This window comes from Mustela erminea, chromosome 14 (genome assembly GCF_009829155.1).
Source record: "Mustela erminea isolate mMusErm1 chromosome 14, mMusErm1.Pri, whole genome shotgun sequence".
Classification (NCBI taxonomy): domain Eukaryota; kingdom Metazoa; phylum Chordata; class Mammalia; order Carnivora; family Mustelidae; genus Mustela; species Mustela erminea.
This window is the reverse complement of record NC_045627.1, coordinates 61556739-61581388: the sequence shown is the minus strand read 5'-3', so window position 1 is coordinate 61581388 and position 24650 is coordinate 61556739. Positions and strand designations below refer to the sequence as shown.

At 50.2% G+C, this 24650-nt stretch overlaps 1 protein-coding gene across 3 annotated transcripts in view; it reads left to right on the top strand.

Annotated features, from left to right (window-relative positions):
- The first annotated feature begins 9307 nt into the window (after positions 1–9307).
- The window catches only part of SLIT1 (slit guidance ligand 1), a 168582-nt gene continuing 153239 nt past the window's right edge, over positions 9308–24650 (top strand). Inside the window, exon 1 of one of the 3 annotated variants that reach the window (XM_032313092.1) lies at positions 9308–9930. In XM_032313092.1, coding sequence (XP_032168983.1) covers positions 9335–9930 — 596 coding nt within the window. In that variant the 5' untranslated portion in view covers positions 9308–9334. The remainder of the gene's footprint in view (positions 9931–24650) is intronic. The other 2 variants (XM_032313090.1, XM_032313091.1) reach the window with 2 other exon arrangements.

Sequence of the window (24650 nt, the reverse complement as noted above, 5' to 3'; positions counted from 1 at the left end):
GTATAGAGTTTCCTCAAAAAATTAAAAATAGAAATATCACACCATTCAGTAATTCCACTTCTGGATATTTACCAAAGAAAATAAAACAAAACAAAAAACCCTAATTCAAAAAGATATATTTACCCCTATGTTTATTGCAGCAATTATTTACAATACAATTAAATTACAATTATTTACAATGCAATTATTACAATATATTACAAGGGATGGAAGCAATCCAAGTGTCCATCAGTAGATGAATAAAGAAGATGCTACACACACACACACATACACACATACATGTGTATATGTATGTATACATACATATATGGAATCAAATATTATTCAGCCATAAAAATGAATAAAATCTTGCCATTGATGGCAACATTGATGGACCTAGAAGGTATCACGCTAGGTGAAATAAGTCAGATGGAGAAAGAAAAATACCGTAAGATTTCACTTATATGTGGAATCTAAAAAAACAAAACAAATGAACAAGCAAAAAGAAAAACATAAACATAGAGAACAAACTAGTGATTTTCAGAGGGTAAGAGGTGAAATTGATTAAGGGAATTCAGAGGTACAAACTTCTAGTTATAAAATAAATCACGAGGATGAGAAGTACAATATAGGGAATAAACTCAATAATATTGTCATGACTTTGTATGGTGATGGGCAACTGTACTTAATTATGGTGAGCATTTTGTAATGCATATAATTGTCAAATCACTGTTATATATCTGAAACTAAAATAATATGTCAACTACAATTTTAAAAAAGTTTATGTCATATGCAAAAAAATTAGATTTACATTTAATTCATTTAGTGTTCTTAGGCTATAACCTGCTGAACTTGGGACTTTGCCAGTTTGAGAAGGACGGCCACATCTGAGGCTAGAAGATTCCTGTACTCTCTGATGGCAAGAAAATTCTGAGGATATCGGGTCTTTGTGTGGGTTATGTTGCCAAGCAGACTCAGAGGGCATTCATTTGCAGCAGCTGAGGAAAAAGGAGAGGAGGGAATCCTCTAAAATTAACCATACAATGTTTATCAGAAAGAACTTCCTCTAGATGGACTTTTTCTCTAAGCTGTCATTATTACCAGTTTTGGTTTTCTGAAAAAAATGAACACACTTACCATGGGTCTGCACACCACACAAGGCACTTTCATATGTACCTTTCATTCAATTCCACTTCCTCTCCAGAAGGTAGAACTTATCCCATTTTACATCCTGCCCCTGCCACTTAAATACTGTGTGACCTTGGGCAAGTTACTAAACCTCTCTCTGCTTCTAGCTTCTGGTTTGTAAAAATAGTCCCTGCCTCATAAGTTTGTTTGGGAAGACTAAATGATTTAAGATGTACAACTCTTGGAATAGTATAAACTCTTAGAATGTACAGGCACGATGGAAGTTTTAGGTTAGCTGTTAACAAATGATGGCCCTGAAACTTGGGAGGATTAATGAGCTCCCTGGTGACAGTTTCTGCCATCTTCTTGAGTTTTGGAGAGAATAGAGAATACCTCCTCCTTTTCATGGATGGTTATGGGTACAGGATGGGCTTTGAAGCAGGGCTGTTCCTTTCTTACATGCCAAGGAGGCAGAGGGGCTGAGTCAGAGGAGAAGTAGAGCAGAGAAATGGATCATAGCTTACTCCTCAGCTTAAACCCCCCAGATGGCTTCCTATTCCTCTTGGGATTTGACCCAACACCTCAACAGATCTACTCAGCGCTTTATGATCTGTCCCTCTTTGACCACCACTCCAGTCTCATCTCCATCCTGGAAAGCTACTCCCAGTCATGCCAAAGGCCCTGTGCCTATTTTTGCCTCTAGGCTTTCTCCTACCCTGATCTACATTCAGGAATGAAGGACTTCTCCCCCAGCTGCAGGAAGAGCTGCCTGAGGATGGTTCTCAGCTGTCAGTCCTCTCTGGTGTTTGCCCTTAGTTGAAAAACCGCCTCATACAAGGCTACATCTCCCTTCAGGAGCAGCCTTGGTCCAGTGACTAGTCAATGCCACGGGATAAAGGTCCAGCACTCTTGCCACAGCTTGGGATGGCTGCAAAGGAGCCTTTCTTCAGAACTTTCTGTAGAGCTTATCAAGTCCGCCATTGAACCAGCATTGTAGGTCAGCATCACCTCTGTGCAATCTTGCCCTTTCCCTTCCTCCCACAACCTTGATCCTGAGAGCATTCCCTAATAAACGCTCTGTAAGCTCTTCTTCATCCCAGAGGCTCTTCCTAGGGAGCCCAACCTGTGCTCTGTGCTGACTCTTCCCATCCATCCACTGGCTCGTTAAGGTCTCCAGAATAACACCCAAGGGTCTCAGCCTGGCCTCTGGGTCCCTCAGCATCCGGGTCTCTCCCCAACACCCTAACTCACTGCTCCCTGGGGAATTATTTTTCAAGCCAAATGTGACTCTTCATTGCCCTGATTTTGACAGGAGACCTGCCTTTTTTGCACCTTTATTCTCAAGATACACCTCCCCTGAATGAGCCCTTATGCTTCTGTAAAAAAATATTTTTTCAGCATTTTCTGCATCCCAGTCCCTAAACCTGGCATCAGGGAACAAGATCAATGAGAATCTGCCCTTGTGGGGCTCCCACCTCAGAGGGAGGAGAGATCTTGTATAAACAAAGTCATTACAAGCAATAGTATCAGTGCTCTGAAGGGGTCACAGGGAGCCAGGAGACTGCATGACAGGGGAGAAGGTGGACTCAACCCAGGGTCAGAGAAGGCTTCTCAGAGGAGGTGCTGCTTAGAGTGAAAAGGACTAAGGTCGAGAACGGCAGAAAGAACATGCTGTCATGGGCACTGTGCTATGCAAGGAGTGTGAGGTGCTTTATGAACTGAGAGAAGCCCCGTGTGGCTGAGTCCCCTTCCTCTCTGGCCAGTTTCATGGTACTTGTCGGAGTCAAGTGACTGTTTGCTTGGCTGTAGCTCCCTTGCATGCTGGGAATGTTTAAAGGGTACAAAGTGTTGCTAAAAATCTCTTACAGACTTCTGTTTCTGTGCAGGATGGAGTAATGGGCCAAATTACCCTTCTTTCTTAAACAACTAAAACAAACAAACAAACAAACAAATGAAACAACTGTTTTCCAACGTTGAATAACTGGTAATGTGGGATGGTGATTCCTTCGAGAGGGAAAACAAGTACGGTGAACATTATATTTGACCTGGCATATAGGCTACAGTTTCCAGGACAAAGGGCAAGAGGGGTGCCCAAGTGTAGCACAGCACAAAGCTGAGTGGAAGAGTTGAAGCTGAGAGTTTGGGAGGGTCGGGGTGGCTAGAATTCTCAGGGAGGTGGGAGAGGAAATTGCTGCAGAGAGAGCAGCCGGGGATCTGCAGATGGCTCCTTCCTGTGATCCATCCCACCCCTAGTCTTCAGCTGAGCACCAATCAGGGCATACTGTAAGCCACCTGAAGATGGGGAAAGTTCCACCCAAATGGAGTAGGCAGAAACAATCCTTGGAGCTCCCACAGATTTGGTGTTCCCACCAGCTAGAGGAGAAAGCCTCTGAATTCACAGGGCCTTGGGTTGAATATTCAGAAGGGTATCTCCTCAGTAGTGGGAAAATCAGCTCTAGACTAAAGGCTCCACTGGTCTTGCTTAAGAAAGTATAAAAATAAGCCTTGAAAAGATCAAATTGTTCCCAATAACTTGACTTTGTTCTAGACCAAGGCACAAGATTATTTTTTAAAAATGCAAGGATATCCAGCACCCAATAAGGTAAAATCCACAAAGTCTGGCATCCAATCTGCAATTACCAGGATACAGAGTAGTAAGAAAATATGACCCAAAATGAAGAAAAAAAAGCAAACAATCAAAACTGACCCAGAAATGATTTTTTTTTTTAAGATTTTATTTATTTATTTGACAGACAGAGATTACAAGTAGGCAGAGAGGCAGTCAGAGAGAGGAGGAAGCAGGCTCCCCGCTGAGCAGAGAGCCCAATGTGGGGCTCGATTCCAGGACTCTGGGATCACGACCCGAGCCGAAGGCAGAGCCTTTAACCCACTGAGCCACGCAGGTGCCCCCAGAAGTGATGCTGTTATTAGCATTCATAGACGTAGTTATTACAACTATATTCCCTGTGCATGAGAAGGCAGGGGAAACATAAACACATTAAGAAGATACATGGAAGAGAAAGAAACACCTAAATAGATCTTCTGAAGATGAAAGCTACAATATCTGAGATAGAACTATGCTGGATGGGCTTACCCACAGATGCGTCACTGCAGAAGAAAATATAATGAACATGAAAACACAGCAGTAGAAACTCATCAAGATGAAACACACAGAGAAGACTAAAACAATGAACAGAGCATCAGTAAGCTTTGGGAGAACTTCAAGTGGCCTAATATATGCGTAAGTGGGGTGCCCAGAGGCAAGGGAGAAGGAGATGTAAAAAACTTTTGAAGAAATAATGATGGAAATATCACATTTGATGAAAGCCATGAGCAAGATACAAGAAGCCCAATGAATCCCAAGCAAAAAATCTCTTATATTCCAATGCCTGGCTCCTAGTTGGCATGCAATCGATGTCTGATAAATGAATGAGCAAGCTGCTGCCTGCACTCTCCCCACTGCTTTCTTTCTTCATTTTCTCTCCTGTTTTCTTCTCTCCCCTCTTTGCTTCTCTCTTGCTTCTTATCTGTCAGATTTGTCCTGCATGCATATGGTAGCCTCTGTGAAAGCCACTGATCTTAAGTCTAGTAATAGTTTCTTTCTGCTTTAGGCTTTTTCATTGAAAGCCTCAAGCAATCCAGCCAGCCTCCTTCAAAGCTGAGGCGTTCAGGGATTAAAGGTAAAATATCCTGAGCACCGCTCGCACTACTTCCCAGAGACCCCTGGCTTTTCAGTTCCTGTGGGAGTTGCAGGGTCAGGAGGAGTGCCCAGGATGGATTGAATGCTGGGTTCTCCCCAGATGCATGGCCCAGCAGAGCAAGATCCAGTCTCATTCATGGCTCACCTCTGCCTTTGCCATGTGAGGTTAGGTTGCTAGTTTCACTTCTCTGGGCTGCCAGCTGTATGGTGGTGTTTGGATTTGATCATTTCTTTTCTTTTCTTTTCTTTTTTTTTAGATTTTATTTATCTATTTGACAGAGAGAGATCACAAGTAGGCAGAGAGGCAGGCAGAGAGAGAGGAGGAAGCAGGTTCCCCGCTGAGCAGAGAGCCCAACGATCCCAGGACCCTGGGATCATGACCTGAACCGAAGGCAGAGGCTTTAACCCACTGAGCCACCCAGGCGCCCCGGATTTGATCATTTCTTTATCCTCTTCCAGCTCTGACATCTTGTGAATGAAGCCGCGATGTACCAGTGTCACATGGCTCTGTTCCCTCCCCTCCAGTCCCTTGTGGCTATCTTTTTCTTTGATGTCTCATCCTTGCTAAGAACATGTGTTAAATGAAGAGGAGGGAGGCAGACAGGCCTCAGACCCTTTGTCCTTGCTGGGCCCCTTCCTTGAGTGGCTCCCAGAGTTTTCAGGTCTGAGTTCAAACTCATTAACCCAGCACACAAGGCCTTGATTCCAGAGCATGGTCTCTGGGGCATCTTGCATCAGAATCATACTGCCTCAGCCCCCTCTGTGCTAATAGTGAAGATTCTGATTAAGAAGGTCCTGAGAACTGGTATTTATAATAAGCATCCAAGGGGATTTAAAAATGTATTGGTGATTAAAAAAAAAAAATGCATTGGTGGTGATGGAGAGGTTAAGTCATACTATATAGGTTAAAAAATCCTAACAGTAGAAGCATATGCTGAAACTGTCTCCCTGCCATCATCCCAGGCCCTTCCATGGGAGCAACCACAGCCACTGGGTCCCGAGATAGTGCATTGCAGGCGCATGCGTATATGGGCTTCTGCTGGCACCCAGGGTAATTCTGCAAACCCGGTAAAGCCAGAATGGCTGCACCAGGGCATCTGGAATGTGCTCCTCCTCTCCTTCCCCACACCTCTCTGACCTCTGCCTGCATGAACCCCTGCCATGTTCTAGCCTTGCTGAACTTGCCCTAGCTCAGCCACTGAGGACACCGCTATCATTTGTGTGCCTTACCTCTGTACTTCTCTCTGCCCAGGAAAACATTTCTTGCTATTTTCTTGCCCAGCCAATGCCTACTTATCCTTTAAGATTCAGCTCAAGTGATTCCTCTTCCAGGGACCCTTCGGGCCCATCCCTGAGCCCCGCACTCTGGGCCTTCCCTGCAATTCCACACTCCCTGTTACCAAACTAACCATGCAGAGTGGGCTTTCCTCTTTCTGTTCCCCACTGGACTGTGAGTCCAGTGCAGGCCTGGGCAGCTCTTACGCCCTCTTGAATCGCCCAGTCCCGGTTCTGGGCACATAGTACATGGATACTTAATAAATGGTGTTTAATCAATGCTCAGACAGCAGGCATTTTGTCTCATTCTTGCATTTTGCAGCCCAGAGATCCAAGACACTGGGCTCTGCAGCCTCACCCAGCCTCTCTGCTTCTTGGTGTCTCAGAAGGGCTATTGGAGGCAGAGGACAGGGCCCTGTGCAGAAAGCTGGAACAAGGAACTCCCCAAAATCTCCCCAAGTCACAGGCAGGAGGTGGTGGCCCTCAAAACTGAGCATCCGTGGCTAAGGGCACTGGAGAAGATTCATGCCACCAGGGTAGGGAGACCCAGTCCCAAGTTGCCCTCCCCCGCTCCCCCCTCCGCCCAGGGGTTGCCCTGATGGTGGCCAGTGGGCTTTGGCAGAAGCAATGTGACAGGGCTACCTCCTCCCCACCCATGCCGAAGGAGCAGGTGGCCCTGCTGTAGGGAGGGGGTAGGGAGATCCAACAGAGGGAGGGGCCTGGGAGAGGAAACTGAACGGCAAAGCGGTGTGGGGGGTGGAGGGTGAGCTGCTGGCCAGGCAGTGGTTTCCGAGTAAATGTGCTAGGAACGCTAATGAGCTGCGTTCATTCATGGCTAGCTGCCTCCCAAATTGGGGATCCAGCCAGGTTCTGGGGTGGAGGAACTGGGGCTAGGAGCCAAGCTGGGGAGCTGCCTGGCTGCTGGGGCAGGGCCTCTCATGACTAGGCTGGCGTAGGGAGTCTTTGTCCTGGATCTGAGGGAGCCCTCCTTCCTTCCCTCCCCTTTATAGGAAAGGGCAGACTTTGCCAGGTGGTGACCATTTGGGCTTCACTGTCCAGTCTAGTCTGGAAGCTTCTAGGGCACTGGCTGACTCTTGGGAGACACAGGCAGGGGTGATCTTGCCGCCCCCCTGCCCACCCCACCCCTCCTTCCGCTGCTTCTCCGGACTACTCTGCAGCCCCCAGGGCATGAGGCCCAGTTAATCAACACTCTCTCTCTTCTCCGCATGGGTCCTGGCTTCTGAAGAGCTCTCTGAGGTTACGGGGCTGGAGAGACACCGCTGGAGCCAAAGGTTGGAAACCGGGAAGCTTCAACAATCTGAGCGCCTACTAAGTGCCAGGTGCTGGGTTGGTTAATCGCCAAAGTGAGGAAAAGAGTAAGCTCTGGGGGAAGGGGCGGGCTCTGCCCCCGGAGGAGTGTCAGGGAAGGAGCCACATGTGTAAACAGCTCCAGCTAAGAGGGGATAAACAAAGCAGCAGGCTCTGAGGAATGAGGATTTAACGCTGCCTGAGGCAGCTGGGGAGGGCCCGTGAGGAGAGGGGGGCTGAGCATCCTGCGGAGAAGCAGTGGAAATTTGTGAGGGAGAGGAGTGAGGAGCTCTGGCTTCATTTGTGGAAAGTTTCTCTAAGATCACACCCCCTGGGGACCCGTGAGAAAGCCCCTTCCTCCTCAGTTGTCATTGAATTGATGCTGAAGAACCCATGGCCTTGGATGGAGGTCATGCCAGAAGTGTGTAAAAACTTTAAATAAAAAAGAACTGTCAAAAGTCCATAAGACCAGCCACATTAGTTGTGAGATGCCGGCCACAGTTCTCTCTGCGCTATGACCGTAGAGATAAAAAACTGTAAGATTTCCATCAAGATGGAAAAGAAAAACAAAGAAAACCCCCAACTCTTGGAGACCTGGTGGATAAGGTTTTAATCCTGTGGAGCGTGTCCACGCAGCCCGCCACCCCTGTGACAAGCGGTATCCATGCTGTGCCTTCTCCTGGCATCTCTTGGACCAGCTACCATTCTTCCTGGTTTCTCCCACGGGGAAACCCAGGTAGCCAACTCCTCGGAAGGAAGATGCTTATTGAGCTGCTCAAGTGTTTCTTCTTGCCAGCCTGTAGGCGGCCCAGAATCGGGACGGATGGACAGAGACGTCTGGGTCCGACAGAGCCCAGGACAGCCATTGCTGTTCTTGATTTTGGGGAGGTCCTTCATCTCTTCTGGGCTTGAGGGTGGTTCTCTCCCGATCTGGATTTCCTGTTTACACCCACACCCACATCTATGTCTACATCTTCCTTAGAGTAAAAAGAGTCCCTGCCGGAAGGAGGGTAAAATCTTGGGGTCTGACAGTGGTGGTTCGTGGAGCTACTCTCCCAAGCAGGCCACTGTGCCCTTTTCCAGCTGTCTCTGCTGTCTTCTGATGGCAGGAATGAATATTCCTTTGCACCTGCAGAAATGGGAGAATGCTGGTGCGAGTGGAAGAAGGTATTTGCTGGATTTCCAACCGCCAATGCTACTCTGCCAACCCCCTAACCCTGACCTGGGAAGCCAGTATAGCCGAATGGCAGAAATGACATCTCTCCACGGGGCAAATGTCCAAATCAGGGTCATTTTCTTCTGGGTACAGCTAGCTTCAGTCTTCTCCGACAAGTGGGGTTGTTGCCGTCTTGGTGGTGGAGGGGAGAAGACTGTACTCCATTTAGGGTTTTTATACACTCCTCCCTCCCCACTCCCAAACTCTGTCTTCCAGGTTCCAGGCTCAGTAAAGCAGGCGGCTTGGAGCCCTGGGGCAGGGGGCTTGCTTTCACCAAGTATTGACAAAGCAAGTCTAGTGGGCTGGGGGAAAGGTTTCTGCCGTCGGGGGGATGGCGGGGAGGGGGAAAGCAGGTCTTTGGCTCCAGGGAAGGGGTCCAGGCGGCCAAATAAGATCTCCCTCCCCACTCTGGCCCAACTGCCTGGGCCGGCGTTCTGAGTGCGGGAGTCTCAGTGTGCACATACTCGTGGTGTGTGTGTGTGTGTGTGTGTGTGTGTGTGTGTGTGTGTTTGCAACCGGCCAGGGCCAAGACTGGGCAGGTCGGGCCGTGGCCATCCTCCCATCCCCCGCGCAGTCCCCTGCCCGCGCCTGGCGCCTCGAAGGTTCCACCTTTGAAACTGTACGCGACTCGCTGCAGCCGCCGAGGGGTCGTCGGGAGGCGGGGGAGGGGGATGCTGGGGAAGGGCGGGGAGGAGTCTGGCTCTGGATGTGTGCTTTTCGATTGATGGATGACTGCCGGGTGGGAGCGAGCGTGGGGGTGTGAGTGTGTGATTGTGTGTGTGTGTGTGTGTGTGTGTGTGTGTGTGTGCGCGGGGTGCGTGCGCGCGCGGGGCCTGCCCATTTTCCTTCTCGCAGCAGTCAGTTGGGAGCTGGAGGGAGGGAGGGAGGGAGACGCAGCCAGCGAGAAACCGGAGAGGAGCCCAGCGCCCTCCGCCCAAGGCGCCCTCCCTCGGTTCGCACACAAGCGCCGTCGCTTGGAGGAGCGAGGTGCCTCCCGGCCCGTAAGGGCGCCGCGCACGAGCCTGCTCGGCGTCGCTGCCCCGGGACTGCACCTGGAGGCCGCCCCGGACGGGGATGGTAAGCGGCTGCCGCCGTCTGGCACACAAGCGGGACGCGGTGAGGGCACCATGGCGCTGACGCCCCGGAGGGGGCCCTCGGCGGGGCTCGTCCGGCCCGAGCTCTGGCTGCTGCTGTGGGCAGCCGCGTGGCGCCTGGGTGCCACCGCGTGCCCCGCCCTCTGCACCTGCACCGGCACCACGGTGGACTGCCACGGCACGGGGCTGCAGGCCATCCCAAAGAACATCCCGCGGAACACCGAGCGCCTGTGAGTATGGCCCCGTCCCCAGTGCGCAACGAGCCCCCGAGGTTGCCCTCCTACCCAGACGCAGTTCGGGGCTGGGGTGGGGGCAGGACGGTTGGGGCCCCGGGCTCTGCAGCCAATAGAGGGGTCAGTGCCTGCCAGGGGCCTTCCGGAGCCAGGAGCCTGCAGCATCACTGTTTCCCTCTGCTGAGATTCAGAGGGCCCTGGTGGGGCTGTCAGCTCCTAGCCTCACACCTGCACCCTGCACTCAGCCCTGACAGGCGGTTCCCACTGCGCCAGCACTTTATTCCTCCAGGGTGCTGTGTATTGGTGCCAGAAAGCCTTCCTGGCACCCAGGGTGGGGAAACTCCTCACACTGCCAGGCACCACATCTCCTTTCGGGGGCATGATCTTGGGCAGTGTTCTGAGCAGCGCTTGTGGACTGGACTCTGAGGGCCAGCAGGCAGGTGATGGGCAGCCAGATGGAATGGAGTTGAAGTTTCCAGTCTTCCCCTTCCTCCCCATTGTTTGCCCCAGAGCCTTAAGAATTCGTCTCTTGCAGGTGTCAGGCATTGGTCCCCCAACTCACATCCAGCCCAGGCAGACAATGGGACCTGAGGGATTTGGGTTTGGGGCCTGGGGTATGTTACATCGACACCAGGAAGGGGTGGATGTGATCTGGCCTGGGAGCCCCAGGATCATGCCGAGCGGTCAGGAGCCTGGAGTGGAGACACTGACCATGAAAAGTCATTAAAAAATAATTTTTCTTCTCTTATTCTCTCCCATTTCTAAATTCTGGAGGAAACTCGGCTCTTTCCAGACCCTCCAAGCTTTGTAGGGTGTGTTTGTGTGTGTGTGTGTGTGTGTGTGTGTGTGTGTGGTTACCGTGTGTGTGTGTGTGTGTGTGTGTGTGTGTTTATGGACCAATATAATTTGCCTTCCTAGATTCTCCTGCAGAATGTACATCTGTGTGAATTCCTAGTATCTGTGGTGTCACCTCAGTAATGGGAGGTTGTGCGAGTCCCTGTATGTGATTTTTGGTCACATGCTGGGCCTTTGTGCTGCCTGCAGAGGTGACTGCCTCAGGAGATTTTTGAACTGGACTTCGGAGAAGGCTGCCGGCTCCTTTGAAACCTGCATGCTCCTTCCCACACTCCTGGGCGACTGCAGTGGCTCTCAGGAAAGGCGTACAGATTTCGATAACTTGAGCACATTTTCATGGCTCCCAGCTGGCCAGAGGCAGAAATTTGACCCTGGGGAGAGCTGTCTCTTGGATCAAACTCTGTACCAAGGTCAGCAATTAGTGAGCACACATTTGCCCCAGACTCTTCTTGGCTGAGTCTGAAAAATTCCCGTGGAGGTTTCAGAGAATTTGCAATCTAGATGCAATCTAGATGGGAACGTGTGTGTGTGTGTGTGTGTGTGTGTGTTTGAGTACACTGTGTGTTGTGGGGCTGGGGAGAGATGCTGGTGTGGAGAGAGGGTGGACCAAGTCAAATTTCCCGTGCATTATGCTGTGTGGCTGTAGAGAGGGACTGAGGGTCTGAAATCTGCCCAGAGGACCCCTGAGGCTGCAGGGTCGTTCTCTATACCTGTTCACTCTGGATCTATTCTCTGTTCCTTTGCCCACAGGGTGTTTCTCCTGCAGTTGTTACCTGGTAGCAGCCTATGTCTGAGACATAGCAGCCCCTTGCCTTTGCTTTTGGATCTGAATCTTGAAGTCATCTCATGCCTTGCTCTTTCTCTCCATCTTTTTTTTTTTTTTAAGATTTTATTTATTAATTTGACAGAGAGAAATCACAAGTAGACGGAGAGGCAGCCAGAGAGAGAGAGAGAGGGAAGCAGGCTCTCTGCTGAGCAGAGAGCCCGATGCGGGACTCGATCCCAGGACTCTGAGATCATGACCTGAGCCGAAGGCAGCGGCTTAACCCACTGAGCCACCCAGGCGCCCATCTCTCCACCTTTAATTCTGAGGACAGTGTCTATTTTCATGTTCAGGAACTCATGAGCTCTCTTGCAATCAGAGTGGAATGGAAGTGAAATTTCCTAGTGCAAAAGAAAGAGGTCCAGCTGCCTAGGTTGCTGTGTGACCTTGGGCAAGTTACTTAACTTCTCTGAGCCTTAGTTACTTTCCATGCAGAAAATGGGGGTGCTGATACTAAAGTCTCTGGTACTTGTGAGGACCAAAGATAATGTGTGAAAAGTGCCTAGTTCATGATGATGCTTACTGAGTGAGAGGCAGCATTATGCTAGGATCAGGAGAAGATCCCATTTAATTCATTATTTAATTCAGCAAACATTTACAGAGCTGGGAGCTGCCCTCAGTGCTGAGGCTCCAGCAGGGAGTGAGCAAGTCCCTGCCCTCAAGGGATGTACAGTTGAGAGGCCCAGACAGGGGACACCTAACTGCAAGCTTTTGGGAGAGGGCAAGGCTGGGAATGTGATGGGGCTGTGGTGGGGAGCATTGGGGTGGGAAGCACTTTTCTTGGGGGAAAGGTGCTTCTCAGAGGATGGGTCATTTTTTAGCACAGTTGGGGACCCAACAGTGGTTGGTAGGAGTGTGCTAAGCGGAGAGGGCAGACAGCCCAAAGAGAGGGAATACATGAGCGAAAGGCCGGCAGGTGTGCCTGAGCCTGTCTGATGGGTGAACGGGCCAGCTGGCCGGGGCCGCAGCGGGCCGGGCCCAGTCCGATGTGATGGGGCTTGAGGCTGGGAAGGTTGGGAAGAATCAGGCAGTCTTTTCTCACTGGATTTTCCCTTTGGGGACTTCAGGCATGGAATCCACGGGTGAGTTATTGTGGGGGAGTCAGCGGAGACCTGGTCTTTGCTGTGGGCAGAACTTCTTGGGTGGGGAAAGGATGGAGAAAGCCAGGGGAGGCTGCCTTTGCAGCAGGCAGGCCTCGAAAGAGCCATTTGAGGAAGAAAAGAACACCCCGAAAAGAGGCCTTAGTGAGAGCTCAGGCAGACTCAGAATCACCGTAGCAAACCTCTCTCTCATCGATGTGGACGTTGTGCTGTCCTGGGGCCCAGAACGGCAGCCTCTGAGGCCGTGATATTTGGAGAGACTGCAGCTGTGCATTCGCCTTTTGTCTCATGGGCAGTTTCTATGGCAGCCCGGGAGGCCCGGCAACTTTATGATCCTCTATCCCATGACTCTGGGCTTGGGCCTATCCCCCCAAGTGGGAAGGAATTGGTGTGCTGTGGGGACTTCTGGGAAGAAGCTGTGTGGCCCCAGGGCTGTTGAGGAAATTGGCTGAGCCAGAGGGGCTGTGGGGCTGGTGGGCTGGGCTGAGGAAGGGATGCTGAATAATTCACTGCAGTGGAACAATTAAAATACAGAGTGAGGGTTAGGGGTGTGGTGGAGGAGGCCTGGAAGCTTCCTCTCTTTGTAGAATTCAGCCTCAGAGGGACCGAGCCGTGGCCACTATTAATTGTCTTTTCTTTCACTCAAGGACTTTGACTTTCAGTTGGATTTTTTTTTTTTTTAATTAAAAAAGTCTTTTAGGCTAAAGTATCCAGGAGAGTGTGGTAAGAGAGTATATAGTGTGGGGGGGACACTGCTTTTCCCTTCTGTCTCAAGCACTTGTATTCTAGGCTTGTGGGCACAGGGTACAGAGATGGGAGAGGCCCGAGGATGGTGGTATGGCCAGGAAAGGCCTTGGGGAAGGACCCCTGGCTTCTATTTGCTCCCCCAGCCCAGGATGGTCTGCTGTTCATCAGTTTTGGGGGACCCTCTCTTGCCCCCTGGCCAGTTGGTCCACTGCCATAGCCCACTGCCTGCTGCAGAGGCCTGGAAGGCCCTTGCCTTTTCCCAACTTGGCCCCCGAAACTGGAAGCCACATTCAATGGAGCTGGGTGGTCAGGCTTGGGACTTCCCAGGGCACCCCAGATGGATTGCCTGTTTGGAAAGCCTAAAAAGCCAAATCATGACTGGGTGGTGGTCCTGGGGAAGGGTCAGGGAAGACAGAAGCCACGTGTGTACCGTGGTCTCCTAGGGCAGAGCCCTGCACTGTGCTGGGGAGGCTTCTTCTGGGTGGGGCTTGTGTCTCCAGTAGCACGTGCCCTGGGCTTATCGCTGGCTTCTGCATGACTGGTGGCAAGCCCCGGGTGCCATCACTCCATCTGCTGTGAGACTCAGTTTCCCCATCTTCAAAGGGGAGGATGACTGTGTTGTAGGTTGGTGGCGAGGATTCAGGGAGCCAGTGCATGTAGAGGGCCTGGTGGCGTGCTTGGCCCTGGGCTGGTGTGTGGAAATGCTTCGTGATAAAACTAGGTAATGATGTTAGGATTATTTTTGTTACCTGAGGAGCTCAAGCGAAGGTTTGAGAGTTCAGTGGGGCAGCAGAGAATTTGGGAGGTAAGTACGGGAGAGTTGGCCGAAGTGCAAGCCTGCTCTCCTGGCGTCTGGCTGTGCAGGGTTCTCCTTCCTTGTCCCCGCGCATCTTTGTCTCGGTCTCCCGTGTTTGTAAGAAGGAGCCGGGGGTCGCAGGCAGGGATTCTCTGCAGGGTGGGTGGTGTGATGGCATGGTCCTTGAGCCAGCCTGCCTGCGTTGTTAGCACGCCTCTGCCCCGCAGCGGCTGGGGGGACCTTGGGCAAATTGTGGGTTTAATGAATTCATTCAACAGATAGCTGTCTATTGACTGTCTGCATGGAGCTGAGGGAACGGGGCTGGACACAAACCCACACTGCTGTCCCTCCCTGAGTTTTAGTCCAGCAAGGGAGGAAGCGATGAATGGCACAGTATGAGAATAAACGCATAATTGTAAAGCGGGGTCAGTGCCCCGGACGAACGTGTGACATCTCAGCACCCCTGTTTCCTTGCCCCGAAAGTGGGGATGATGACAGGACCTGCTGGTTGAAAGGACAGGCTGGTCGTGAGGACTGCCTACAGGCAGGGCTGGGAGCCGCATGGGCCTGGCGAACAGCAGCAGCAGCAGCAGCAGCAGCAGCAGCAGCGAAGGCCCTGTGAGTGGTAGTATTATTACTGTTATTAAGATGAAAGAATTGCAGGGACAGGAAAGGGGCAGGGATGGATCCCAGCCTGGCTCTGCTCCCTCTTCCTCCCCGTGCAACCCTGGTGCTCTGGATCCCCAGCGAACCCTGCCCCTGCCTCTGTCCGGGCTCTGAGGCAGGGGGGTGGCTGTCGGCGGCCCCGGCTGCCCAAGGCTGCCAGCAGGGGCGGCCGTGCTCTTTGGGGCCGGGTGAAAGGCGGTGGGGACCGGCAGCTCCTGCATTATTGGAAGCAGACGGGAGCTTGGCGGAGTTGCCGCCTCCCGTTCTGTGCCGGCATTAGCAGCTCGGCGGGGCTCTTGCTTAATGGGATTTTCTCCCCAAATGCTGTAATTATCGCCATACAAATACTTATTACCCAGAGCAGATGACGGCCGGGCCTTGGGCAGTAGCCAGGGAGCTGGGCTGTGCTTGGGGTGGGGGGGTGGGGGGGGTGGAGAATTGGCTCCTCTTTTTGATGGAGTTTGCGACCCCCTCCTCTGCTTTCTGGAACCCAGCCTGTGGCGGACAAACAGCTGTTGGGCACCTGCCGGGTGTGTAGTGCGGAGAGAGGTCCAGAGCGTGGACCCACTCCCCAGGGAGCCTGCAGGCTGGTGCTCGAGAAAGGTCTGTCTGCAGAACAAATGTGTCAAGATGTCTCTAGGGAGGGAAAGCACAGCGGCTGCCCGCGCAGGCTTTGGTGTGAAAGTGGCCTCTTTTGAATTCTGCCTCCATCAATGACCACCTGAAAGATCCCAGCTGGCTCCCTAGTGACTCAGTTTCTTCATCTGTGAAGTGGAGCCAGCGATAGCACTTAACCATGCCCGGCTGGGAGTTCGAATGAAATACTGGGTGTAGAGTGGTTAGAATAATGTTGGCGCACAGAAGGGGCTCTGTCGGTGTTAGAGATGAGGAGATGGGTGTCCAGGTGGCAAGGAAGGGCTGGACCCCTGCACTGATGAGGCTTGAGGCCTGGGCATGACCTCAGGAGGCACAGAGCTAAAGCGAGGGTGGGGGAATCTGAGGCATCAGGAAGTGTGTGCCATGCATTTGGGGAGGAAAATGAGGAACAGAGCCAGCTGGTGGGGTGCGCTTTTGTGTTGGTGAGTTCCGAGAGAGGAGATTCAAGTGAAGGGTTGGTACCGGGTAATGGGGCTGGGAAATAGGGGGCCATCCGAGGGAGTGTATGTGTATTTTTATAATTTCTTTCTTTCTTTTTTTTTCTTACTATTCAGTGATTTTTTTTTAATCTCCAAAGTTGTGCAAACATCACCACAATCTAATTTTAGAATATTTTTTTAATCACCCCAAAAGAATCCTTTGTGCTAGTTGTAACTTTTTATTATATTACAATTACAAATTTATAGAAAAGTTGCAACAAAAGTATTAGGAACTCCTATATATCTGTTGTTCAGATTCAATTGTCTATATTTTTCCCCATTTGCTTTATCATGTATTATACACATGCACAATTTTTGGGGAACTGTTTAAGATTAGGTTGGAGGGGTGCCTGGCTGGCTAGGTTGGTAGCGTGTACAAATCTTGATCTCGGGTTCATGAGTTCAAGCCCCATATTGGGCATTGCCATAGTGTTTACTTAAAAAAAAATTAAAATGAAAATAATTAGGGGTGCCTGGGTGGTCCAGTTGGTTAAGCATCTGACTTGGTTTCTATTCAGGTCATGATCTCATGGGATGGAGCCCCCCCGCCCCCCCCCCCCCCCCCCCCCCCCCGTGTTGGGCTCCGACTCAACAGGGGGTCTGATGGAGATTCTCTCCCTCTGCTCCTCCCCCTCACTTGGGCATGCATGCTCTCTCTTTCTCAAATAAATAAATCTTTAAAAAAAAAAAAAAGAAGATTACATTGAAGATGTAAGTTTTTTCCTCTAAATAGTTTGGTGTGTGTTATTCTGAGAAGAATAAGGCTATCAAAATCAGAAAATTGAACCTTGATACAGTACTGTTATCTACACCATTGTTCATGTCTGCATTTCATCAATTGTCTCAACAGTGTCTTCTGTGGTGATCAGAGGGTGGGATCACACATGACATTGACTTGTCACGGCTCTTTAATCTGCTTTAATCTGGGCTAATAACTTGGCCTTTCTTTGTTTTTCTTGACCTCTCCATTTTTGAAGAATACAGACCACTTACTCTGTAGAATGTTGCTCAGTTTGGCTTCATCAGGTCTTCTCACCATCGCATTGAGGTTATGTCCTTTTGGCAGGAATGCTAAGTTAGCAATGTTCTGCCCTTCTCAGTGGGTTGTGTCGGAAGACACCTGAGGTCAATTTGTCCCAGTACTGGATTTTCATTTTGATCACTCAGTAAGTGGGTGTCTGCCAGGTTTCTCTGCTGAAAAGTGACTATTTTCCCCTTTATCATTGATAAGCCATTTGTGGGGGCGGGTACTCTGGGGCTATGTAAATATCCTGTTCTTCATTAGACTTTCACTGGTGTTAATACGTATTGTTGAGACATTTCTAACTTCTTTTCTTCTTGGTTTATTAGTTGGCATTCTACTGTAAGAAAGAACTTTCCTTTCTCCTCCATCTGTTTGTTAGTTTATTACAATAGGGACTCATGGATTACTGTTTTATTCTTTGGGTTTTAATTCGTTACTATCGCTATTTATTTTGCTGTTCAGAATGTCCCACATTTGGCTGGTGGGAGCCCCTTCATGCTGTCCCTGTGTCCTTTTGAAAAGACCCTTTGAGCACGTAGGCACAGGGGTTTTGAGTGGAGGGTGACAAGTGTAAAATAGTGTTTTAAGACATTCTGTTGCCTGGCTTTGGTGTGGAGGATGAATGGAGCAGGAAACCAGCTGGCAGTGGGGAGACCAGTTGGTTATGGTGACCGTGACTGTGGTTTCTGGCTTGTCTGTGACAACGGTTTTGCTGCCATCGCTATATTTTTATTCTTCAAAAATTTTGAAAACTTGTATTTTAAAATAATTTTAGACTTGCAGAGAAGTTGCAAAAATAGTACCAAGAGAGTTGCCATATACCCTTCACGCAGCTTCCCCTAGTGTTCACGTCTTTCTTATCCATCGTGCAATGATCAAAACTAAGAAATTAACACGAGTCCAAGACTATTAACTGAACTGTGGACTTTTTTGGGATTTTACCAGCTTCTCCACTAATGTCTTTCTTCTATTCCGGGACCCAGTCCAGGATTCCGCATGGTGCTTAGTTGTCATTTCCTCTTAATCTCCTTTAGTCTGTGACAATTCCTTAGTTTCCTCTTGCTTTTCATGACATGGACGCTTTTGCAAAGTACTGGTGAGTTACTTTGTAGCGTGCTCCTCACTTTGGCTTTGTCTAGTGTTTTTCTCCTGATTGAATCGAGGTTATGGATTTTTGGCAGGAATGTATGGGGATGGTGTGTCCTTCTCAGGACATCCCACTGGGGGGTCAGTGACACTGATACCTCTCATTGCTGGTGTTGTTAACCTTGACCTCTTGGTTATGATAGTGTTGAGCCAGTTTTCTTCCCTGTGACATTCTTGAATTTGCATCCACAGTTAATAACTATCTAGGGGAGATACATTGAGACTGCCATAACTTTTTTGTCCTCAAATTCTCACCTACTAATTTTAGCACCCATTAATGGATCTTGCCTGCAACCATTATTATCCAATTTTGAATTTCTATTTCCTTCACTCCTTCTACATTTATTAATTGGAATTCTTCTGTAGGGAAGAGCACTTTATTGCTTTTTAAGAAGCTGGTTCTTTTGGTGAGTACCTTGGGTTTTGAGTTTCCTGAGGGCAGGGGTTGTGTCTCATGTATCTTTGTATTCTCATTGCCTGGTGCATGGTAGGTGCTCACAAAAGGTGTGTTCCAAGAGTTGGGTTTTTTTTTTTTTCTTAAACATTTGGTAAGACATGTTATGTTTCTGACCTTTGCTTTAGAAAATACAGTCATGGGCACCTGGGTGGCTCAGTGGGTTAAAGCCTCTGCCTTCGGCTCAGGTCATGATCCCAGGGTCCTGGAATCGAGCCCCGCATCGAGCTCTCTGCTCAGCAGGGAGTATGCTTCCATCTCTCTCTCTCTCTGCCTGCCTCTCTGCCTACTTGTGATTTCTCTCTGTCAAATAAATAAATAAATAATCTTAAAAAAAAAAAAAAAGAAAATACAGTCATTGTGGATTGAATCATGGTCCCCAAAGATGTCTATGTTCCAATCCTGGGAGCCTGGGACTGTGTTGCCTTACATGGCACAGGGGCTTTGAGATGCAGTTGAGGACCTTGAGATGAGATGACCTTGTGTTATTGGGGCAGGCATGATGTCATCCCCAGGGTGACGTAAGAGAGAGGTGGGAGGGTCAACACTAGAGAGGGAGATGGAAGCAGTAACAATGGAAGCAGGAGATGGGAGTGATGGCAGGAGGAGCCACGGACCAAGAGTGGCCTCCAGAGCTGTAAGAGAATACATCTGTGTTGTTTGAAGCCCCTGAGCGAGTAATTTGTCACATCAGTGGTAGGCCGTGGCCACAGTCCTCATGGAGTTCGGCCGCAGACGCTGAGGCAGGAAGAAGCAGATGTAGACGGAGGCAGAAGGTGCAGAGAAAGCAAATAGGAGGGTGATGGGGCCCCAGGGCTCCAGCCTGAGAGAATGATTTTGTGAGTGGAGTGAACTTGGGGAGGGCCACTGAGCCTGGAGGAGAAGCTGTGAAGCTGGCTTCTGTCTCTTTTGTTTGAGTGACCAGTAATCAGCTATGTGGAAAAGATGACCCTAAGGCTAGGGATAGGGAATGGTTACTCTGTAGAGTATGTGGGCTGGAGAGACAGTTGGGAGGGCGTCCTGGGGAGGAGTGGGAACAGAAACTTCAACGGGTATAAGAGTTTCCTGAGGGGAAGGCGGGGTACCTAACTGGCTTGGTTAGTACAATGTGTGACTCTTATTCTCAGCATTGTGGGTATAGACGTTACTCAAAAAAAAAACAACTCCTTTTTTTTTTTTCCCCAAGATTTTATTTATTTATCTGTCAGGGAGAGTGCACAAGTAGGCAGAGTGGCAGGGAGAGGCAGAGAGAGAAGCAGGCTCCCTGCTGAGCGAGGAACCTGATGTAGGACTTGATCCCAGGACCCCAGGATTATGACCCGAGCCGAAGGCAGCAGCTTAACCCACTGAGCCACCCAGGCGCCCCCCAAAAATAAAATCTTTTAAAAAAACGAGAGAAAAAACTTCGTGGGAATCTGGTATAAATGCAGATTCCTAGGCCCATCCCAGAGATGCTGATTTGGCAGGTTTTTGGCAAAGGCAATCCAGGTGATGTGGAAGCAGGAGGTGCCCAGAATACCGTGTGAGAAACACTGCTTCTGGCTGGGATTCCCTGGTGAGGAAGGCACATACTTCGTGGACCCATGAGGATCGCCTTCAGTTTCTGCCCATAGTAAGGTGGTCGGGGGTACTGACTTCCAGTTATAAAGCCAGTGATTCCTGGGGAGGTGATGTACAGCGGGGAGACTGTGGTTAACCAGCCTGTTATTGTGTATTACTGTGTATTTGAAAGTTGCTAAAAGAGTAGATCTTGCAAGTCCTCATCAAGAGGAAAAAAACATAACTATATCAAGTGACAGATGTTAACTAGACTTACTGAGCTGATCATTTTGCAATCTATGCGGACCTCCAATCAATCTGTTGTACATCTGGAGCTAATGTAATGTTGTATGTCAGCTGTGTATCTCAATTAAAAAAGAAAGAGGACAGGCCATAAGGAGGAGAAGGCGGAGAGGCTGGAGGAGCTCCTGGCCGTCTGTGGATCGGAACTTGGCCGGGGAGTTATTGCCCGTGCCAGAGAAGGAGCTCGTTGATGGGGAGGAGGCCGAGCCTGGGAGAGCAGCCAGGCTGTCTGAGGACGAGGGCCGAGGACAGCTTCTGGACCCGTGGTGGTGGTGGTGGTGGGTGGGTCACTGGCCATGCTGGGCAGCCAGTTTCCTGGGAGAAGTGGGAGGCAAAGACAGATGGGTGGGAGCGAGCCGGTGGTGAGGAAGTCTGTGGGAGGAGAGAACACGCGGGAGCTCCGGGGGGAGCCGGTGGACCGGAGCACAGAGGGGAGGAGGGTGATTTGGAAAGGAGGAGCCAGACACGTGGGGGTGGGGGAGGTGGGTCAGAGAATGAGAGAGGCAGTGAGGAATTGGGGTGGTGCCCCCCAGGCCAGGCTCAGAGCGATGCTTTACCCTCCTCTACCCTTTTACTGCTCACCACGGTCCTGGGAGGAAGGTATTATCACCAGTCTGCTGAAGAGGAGATGGTCAGAGAGGCCTATCATGGGCTGGGGGGCAAGATGGCTGGTGAGAGGTGCCCAGGCTCTGGGTGCTCCTTGAGGCTCTGAGATGTGGACATGTTTAGTTTTTAATTTGGACTACCACACAGCATATCTTAATAAGCCCTGGCTTCTTTTGTCCATTCATTTATCAAACATTCGTTCAGCATCTATAAAACCCCCATCAGGGCCGAGCACTGGAGCATAAAGGCAAACTGGCCACGACCAGGCTCAACCTGCACACATTTCCGGGGTGGACCCACATGCAGGCCAGCATGGGGAGGGCTGTCCTGCTTCTGGAGGGTGGCCGATGAGCAGAATTGGGGGGGTGCAGGGAGGTGTTGTTACAGATGGAGGTCGGGGTAGGGAATTAGCTGGTGGATGACTTCTCGGGGGTCTGGAGTGGGCAGTGGTGGGGAGGGGGTGACAGGCAGTGGACACAGAGGCTTGGTGGGTGGCAGTGGGGTGCAGGCTGCAGGGTTGTGGTTTAGGGGTGGGCGTCAGACCTGGGAAGAGCAAAGCCAAGCCTTGGTAATGAAGAGACCTGAGGACAGTCTGGACCTCAGAACAGAATACAGCACGGAGCTGAGGTTAACACCTGCGCCCTGACCCCCTCCTACCCATCAGGATGGCTGCTCTCAAGAAACAGGAAGTAACAGTTGGTGGTGAGGTTGTGGGGACATCGGCACCCAGGTGTGCTGTTTCTGGGAATGCAAAATGGGGCAGCTCCTCTGAAGAACATTCTGATCCCTCCAAAAATGAAACAGAATTACCATATGATCTGGCAAGTCTGCTTCTGGGTGTACACCCAAAAGACTGAAAACGGGGTCTCAAATATTTGTATACCCGTGTTCCTTGCAGCATTGTTCACAAGGGCTAGCGGGGGTGGGGGGTGGGGGTGGGGGGGCGGGAGCAGCACCTGTGTCCGCCTGCAGTAAAAGGGCTAAACCCAAGGGGATGTGTGCACACACAGTGGGATACAATTCAGCCTCAAAAGAGGAAGGACATCCCATCATATGCTGCAGTGTGGATGAAACTTGAAGGCATTATGCTGAATGAAATAAGCCAGTCATAGACAAATCCTGTATGATTCCACTGATACAAGGTATCTAAAATAGTCACAGGGCATCTGGGTGGTTCAGTGGGTTAAGCATCTGCCTTCGGCTCAGGTCATGATCCCAGGGTCCTGGGATTGAGTCCTGCCCCTCCACCCAGCTTGTGCTCTCTCTCTCTCACTCACTCTCTCTCTCAAATAAACAAATAAAATCTTGTAAGGTCCTATTCAGCCAGAGCAGCCCTACCCCGGTTGAACAGCCATTTTGTTATAAAGCTTAAATTGACCTTGCCCCGACCAGGGGAACTTATTTAAAAGCAAGTCTGGGAAACCAGTCCCAGGTAGCAAAGTCCAAGTCCAAGGGTGGGTCAGGACAGGTGGAGGTATCAATCAGTGGGGCCGTGGGGGCGGATACTGTCTCCTAGCTACCAAGGACTATGGGCCCCCGACCTTTGGGAGCCTTTTGGCACCAGTCCTAACCAAGGTGTGATAGACTGGTTCAAATGTCTACTAGGGTAAATTGTAATTCAGTTTGTCACCTAGCATCACTGTGGAGTTTCCTGTGTGTGTTACAGTCTCATTGGCCACCTGTGTGTGGCCAGGCCCAACCACATGACCTTTGCTCTATAAAAGTTAGTCTGGAAAGCAGGGAGGGGTCGTCCTCTCTGTAGGGGCGGCCCTGACCGGTCTGTTTGATGGTCGGTCTGATTCCTGATGCTTGACGCGAAATAAAGCTTTGCTTGACCTTCGCTTTGTAACAGTCACACTCCTTTAATCACGGACCCATTATTGGGGTACCCAATTTTTGGGGGACCCAACAATCTTAAAAAAATAGTCCAGTTCACAGAGACAGAAGCAGAATGGTGGTTACCTGGGTCAAGGGGGAGGAATGGAGAGCTATTGTTTTTTTTTTTTTTTGTAAGATTTTATTTTTACTTATTTGACAGACAGAGATCACAAGTAAGCAGAGAGGCAGGTAGAAACAGGCTTCCTGTGGAGCAGAGAGCCCAATGTGGGGCTTGATCTCAGGACCCTGAGATCATGACCTGAGCTGAAGGTAGAGGCTTAACCTGCTGAGCCTCCCAGGTGCCCAGAGCTGTTGTTTAATGGAAACAGAGTTTCGGTTTTTCAGGATGAAAAAAAAATCTCTGGAGATCTGTTGTACAACAATGTGAATGTGCTTAATACTACTGAACCTAAAATGGTTAAAGTGGTAAATTTTGTTATGTGTATTTTCTTGGAATTAGAATTTAAAAGGTAGGAAAGAAAGAGCCAGGCACTGGAGTCAGACATGCCTGGGCTTGCCTCCTCTACTGACTTACTGGTGGGCTAATCTCGAACAAGTAATTTAAATGTTTCATGCCTTGGTCTCCTCATGATGTGAGTCCAGGCTGAAAATAAACCTTGGAATCAGGTGCTATCATGAGGCTTCAATGAGTCGGCTTGGTTGTGACGGTATAGGTATTAGAATTCGAGCCAAGGCAACAAGACGGGTCCCCAGGAGCCAGGGGCAGAGCAGGACCAGTGGCAAGTCTGCCCTGGCCTGGGGGTCCCCGACCACTTACCCCTGGGGCTTCACGATTTATTCCATTCTTGAGTGCAGTCCCAGCGCTGGGGTTGGTCCCAGGCCTGTGGGCTCTGCTGGGGCTGGGGGAGGCTGGGGGAGCTTCCAGATCATAACTCACTCACTGATACCTGAGGACTGTGGGCAAGGCTCTGCCTGCCGATGGGAGTGTGGGCCGCCCTCCGGCTGCGAGACGCCAGCAGCAGATGGGCTCAGGGGGCAGGACGGCTCCTTCAGCCTGTGTTTACGCTACATGTTCACTGTGTTCACTCTTACTGGGTTAGGGTGTTGGCCGGGAGCAGGCCAGAGGTGGCCTCTTCCCTCCTAGCCCGGCGGGACAGAGACTAGCCTTTAACAAAGGACATCCTATTGCACACGGCTCCAAATTCCAGTCCCAGCTCTGGGAGAGGAGCTGCGTGAACACAGAGGGGAGGCTGGCCCGGCACGGATGTTTCCATTGAAGTCCTGAAGGACGGTTGGGGTCAGTCAGGTGTGTGTGTTGGTGGGCAGGTGAGGAGGAGAAGACTGTTCTGGGTAGTTCTGGGCTGAGAGAGCAGCATGGGCAAAGGCTCTGTGGCAGGAGTGCTAGTGTGTTGAAGGAGGTAGAGGAGCAGAGCTGCAGAAACCCTGCGGGCTGGTATTTTCCTGTGAGAGCTACTAAGGAAAAATCCATGTTTTAACCTTGAGCTGTGTGAGAAGTCACTGGGAACACTACAGTGTCCTCTGTGTGTGGAGATTTTCTTGGCGGATGTCCATTTGGGGAGAGCATTTTCTTTTTAATTGTTTTTTAATTATTTTTAAATTTATTTATTTACTTAAATTTTTTTTATTTGTCACCTTAAAAATATTTTATTTTTAAGTAATCTC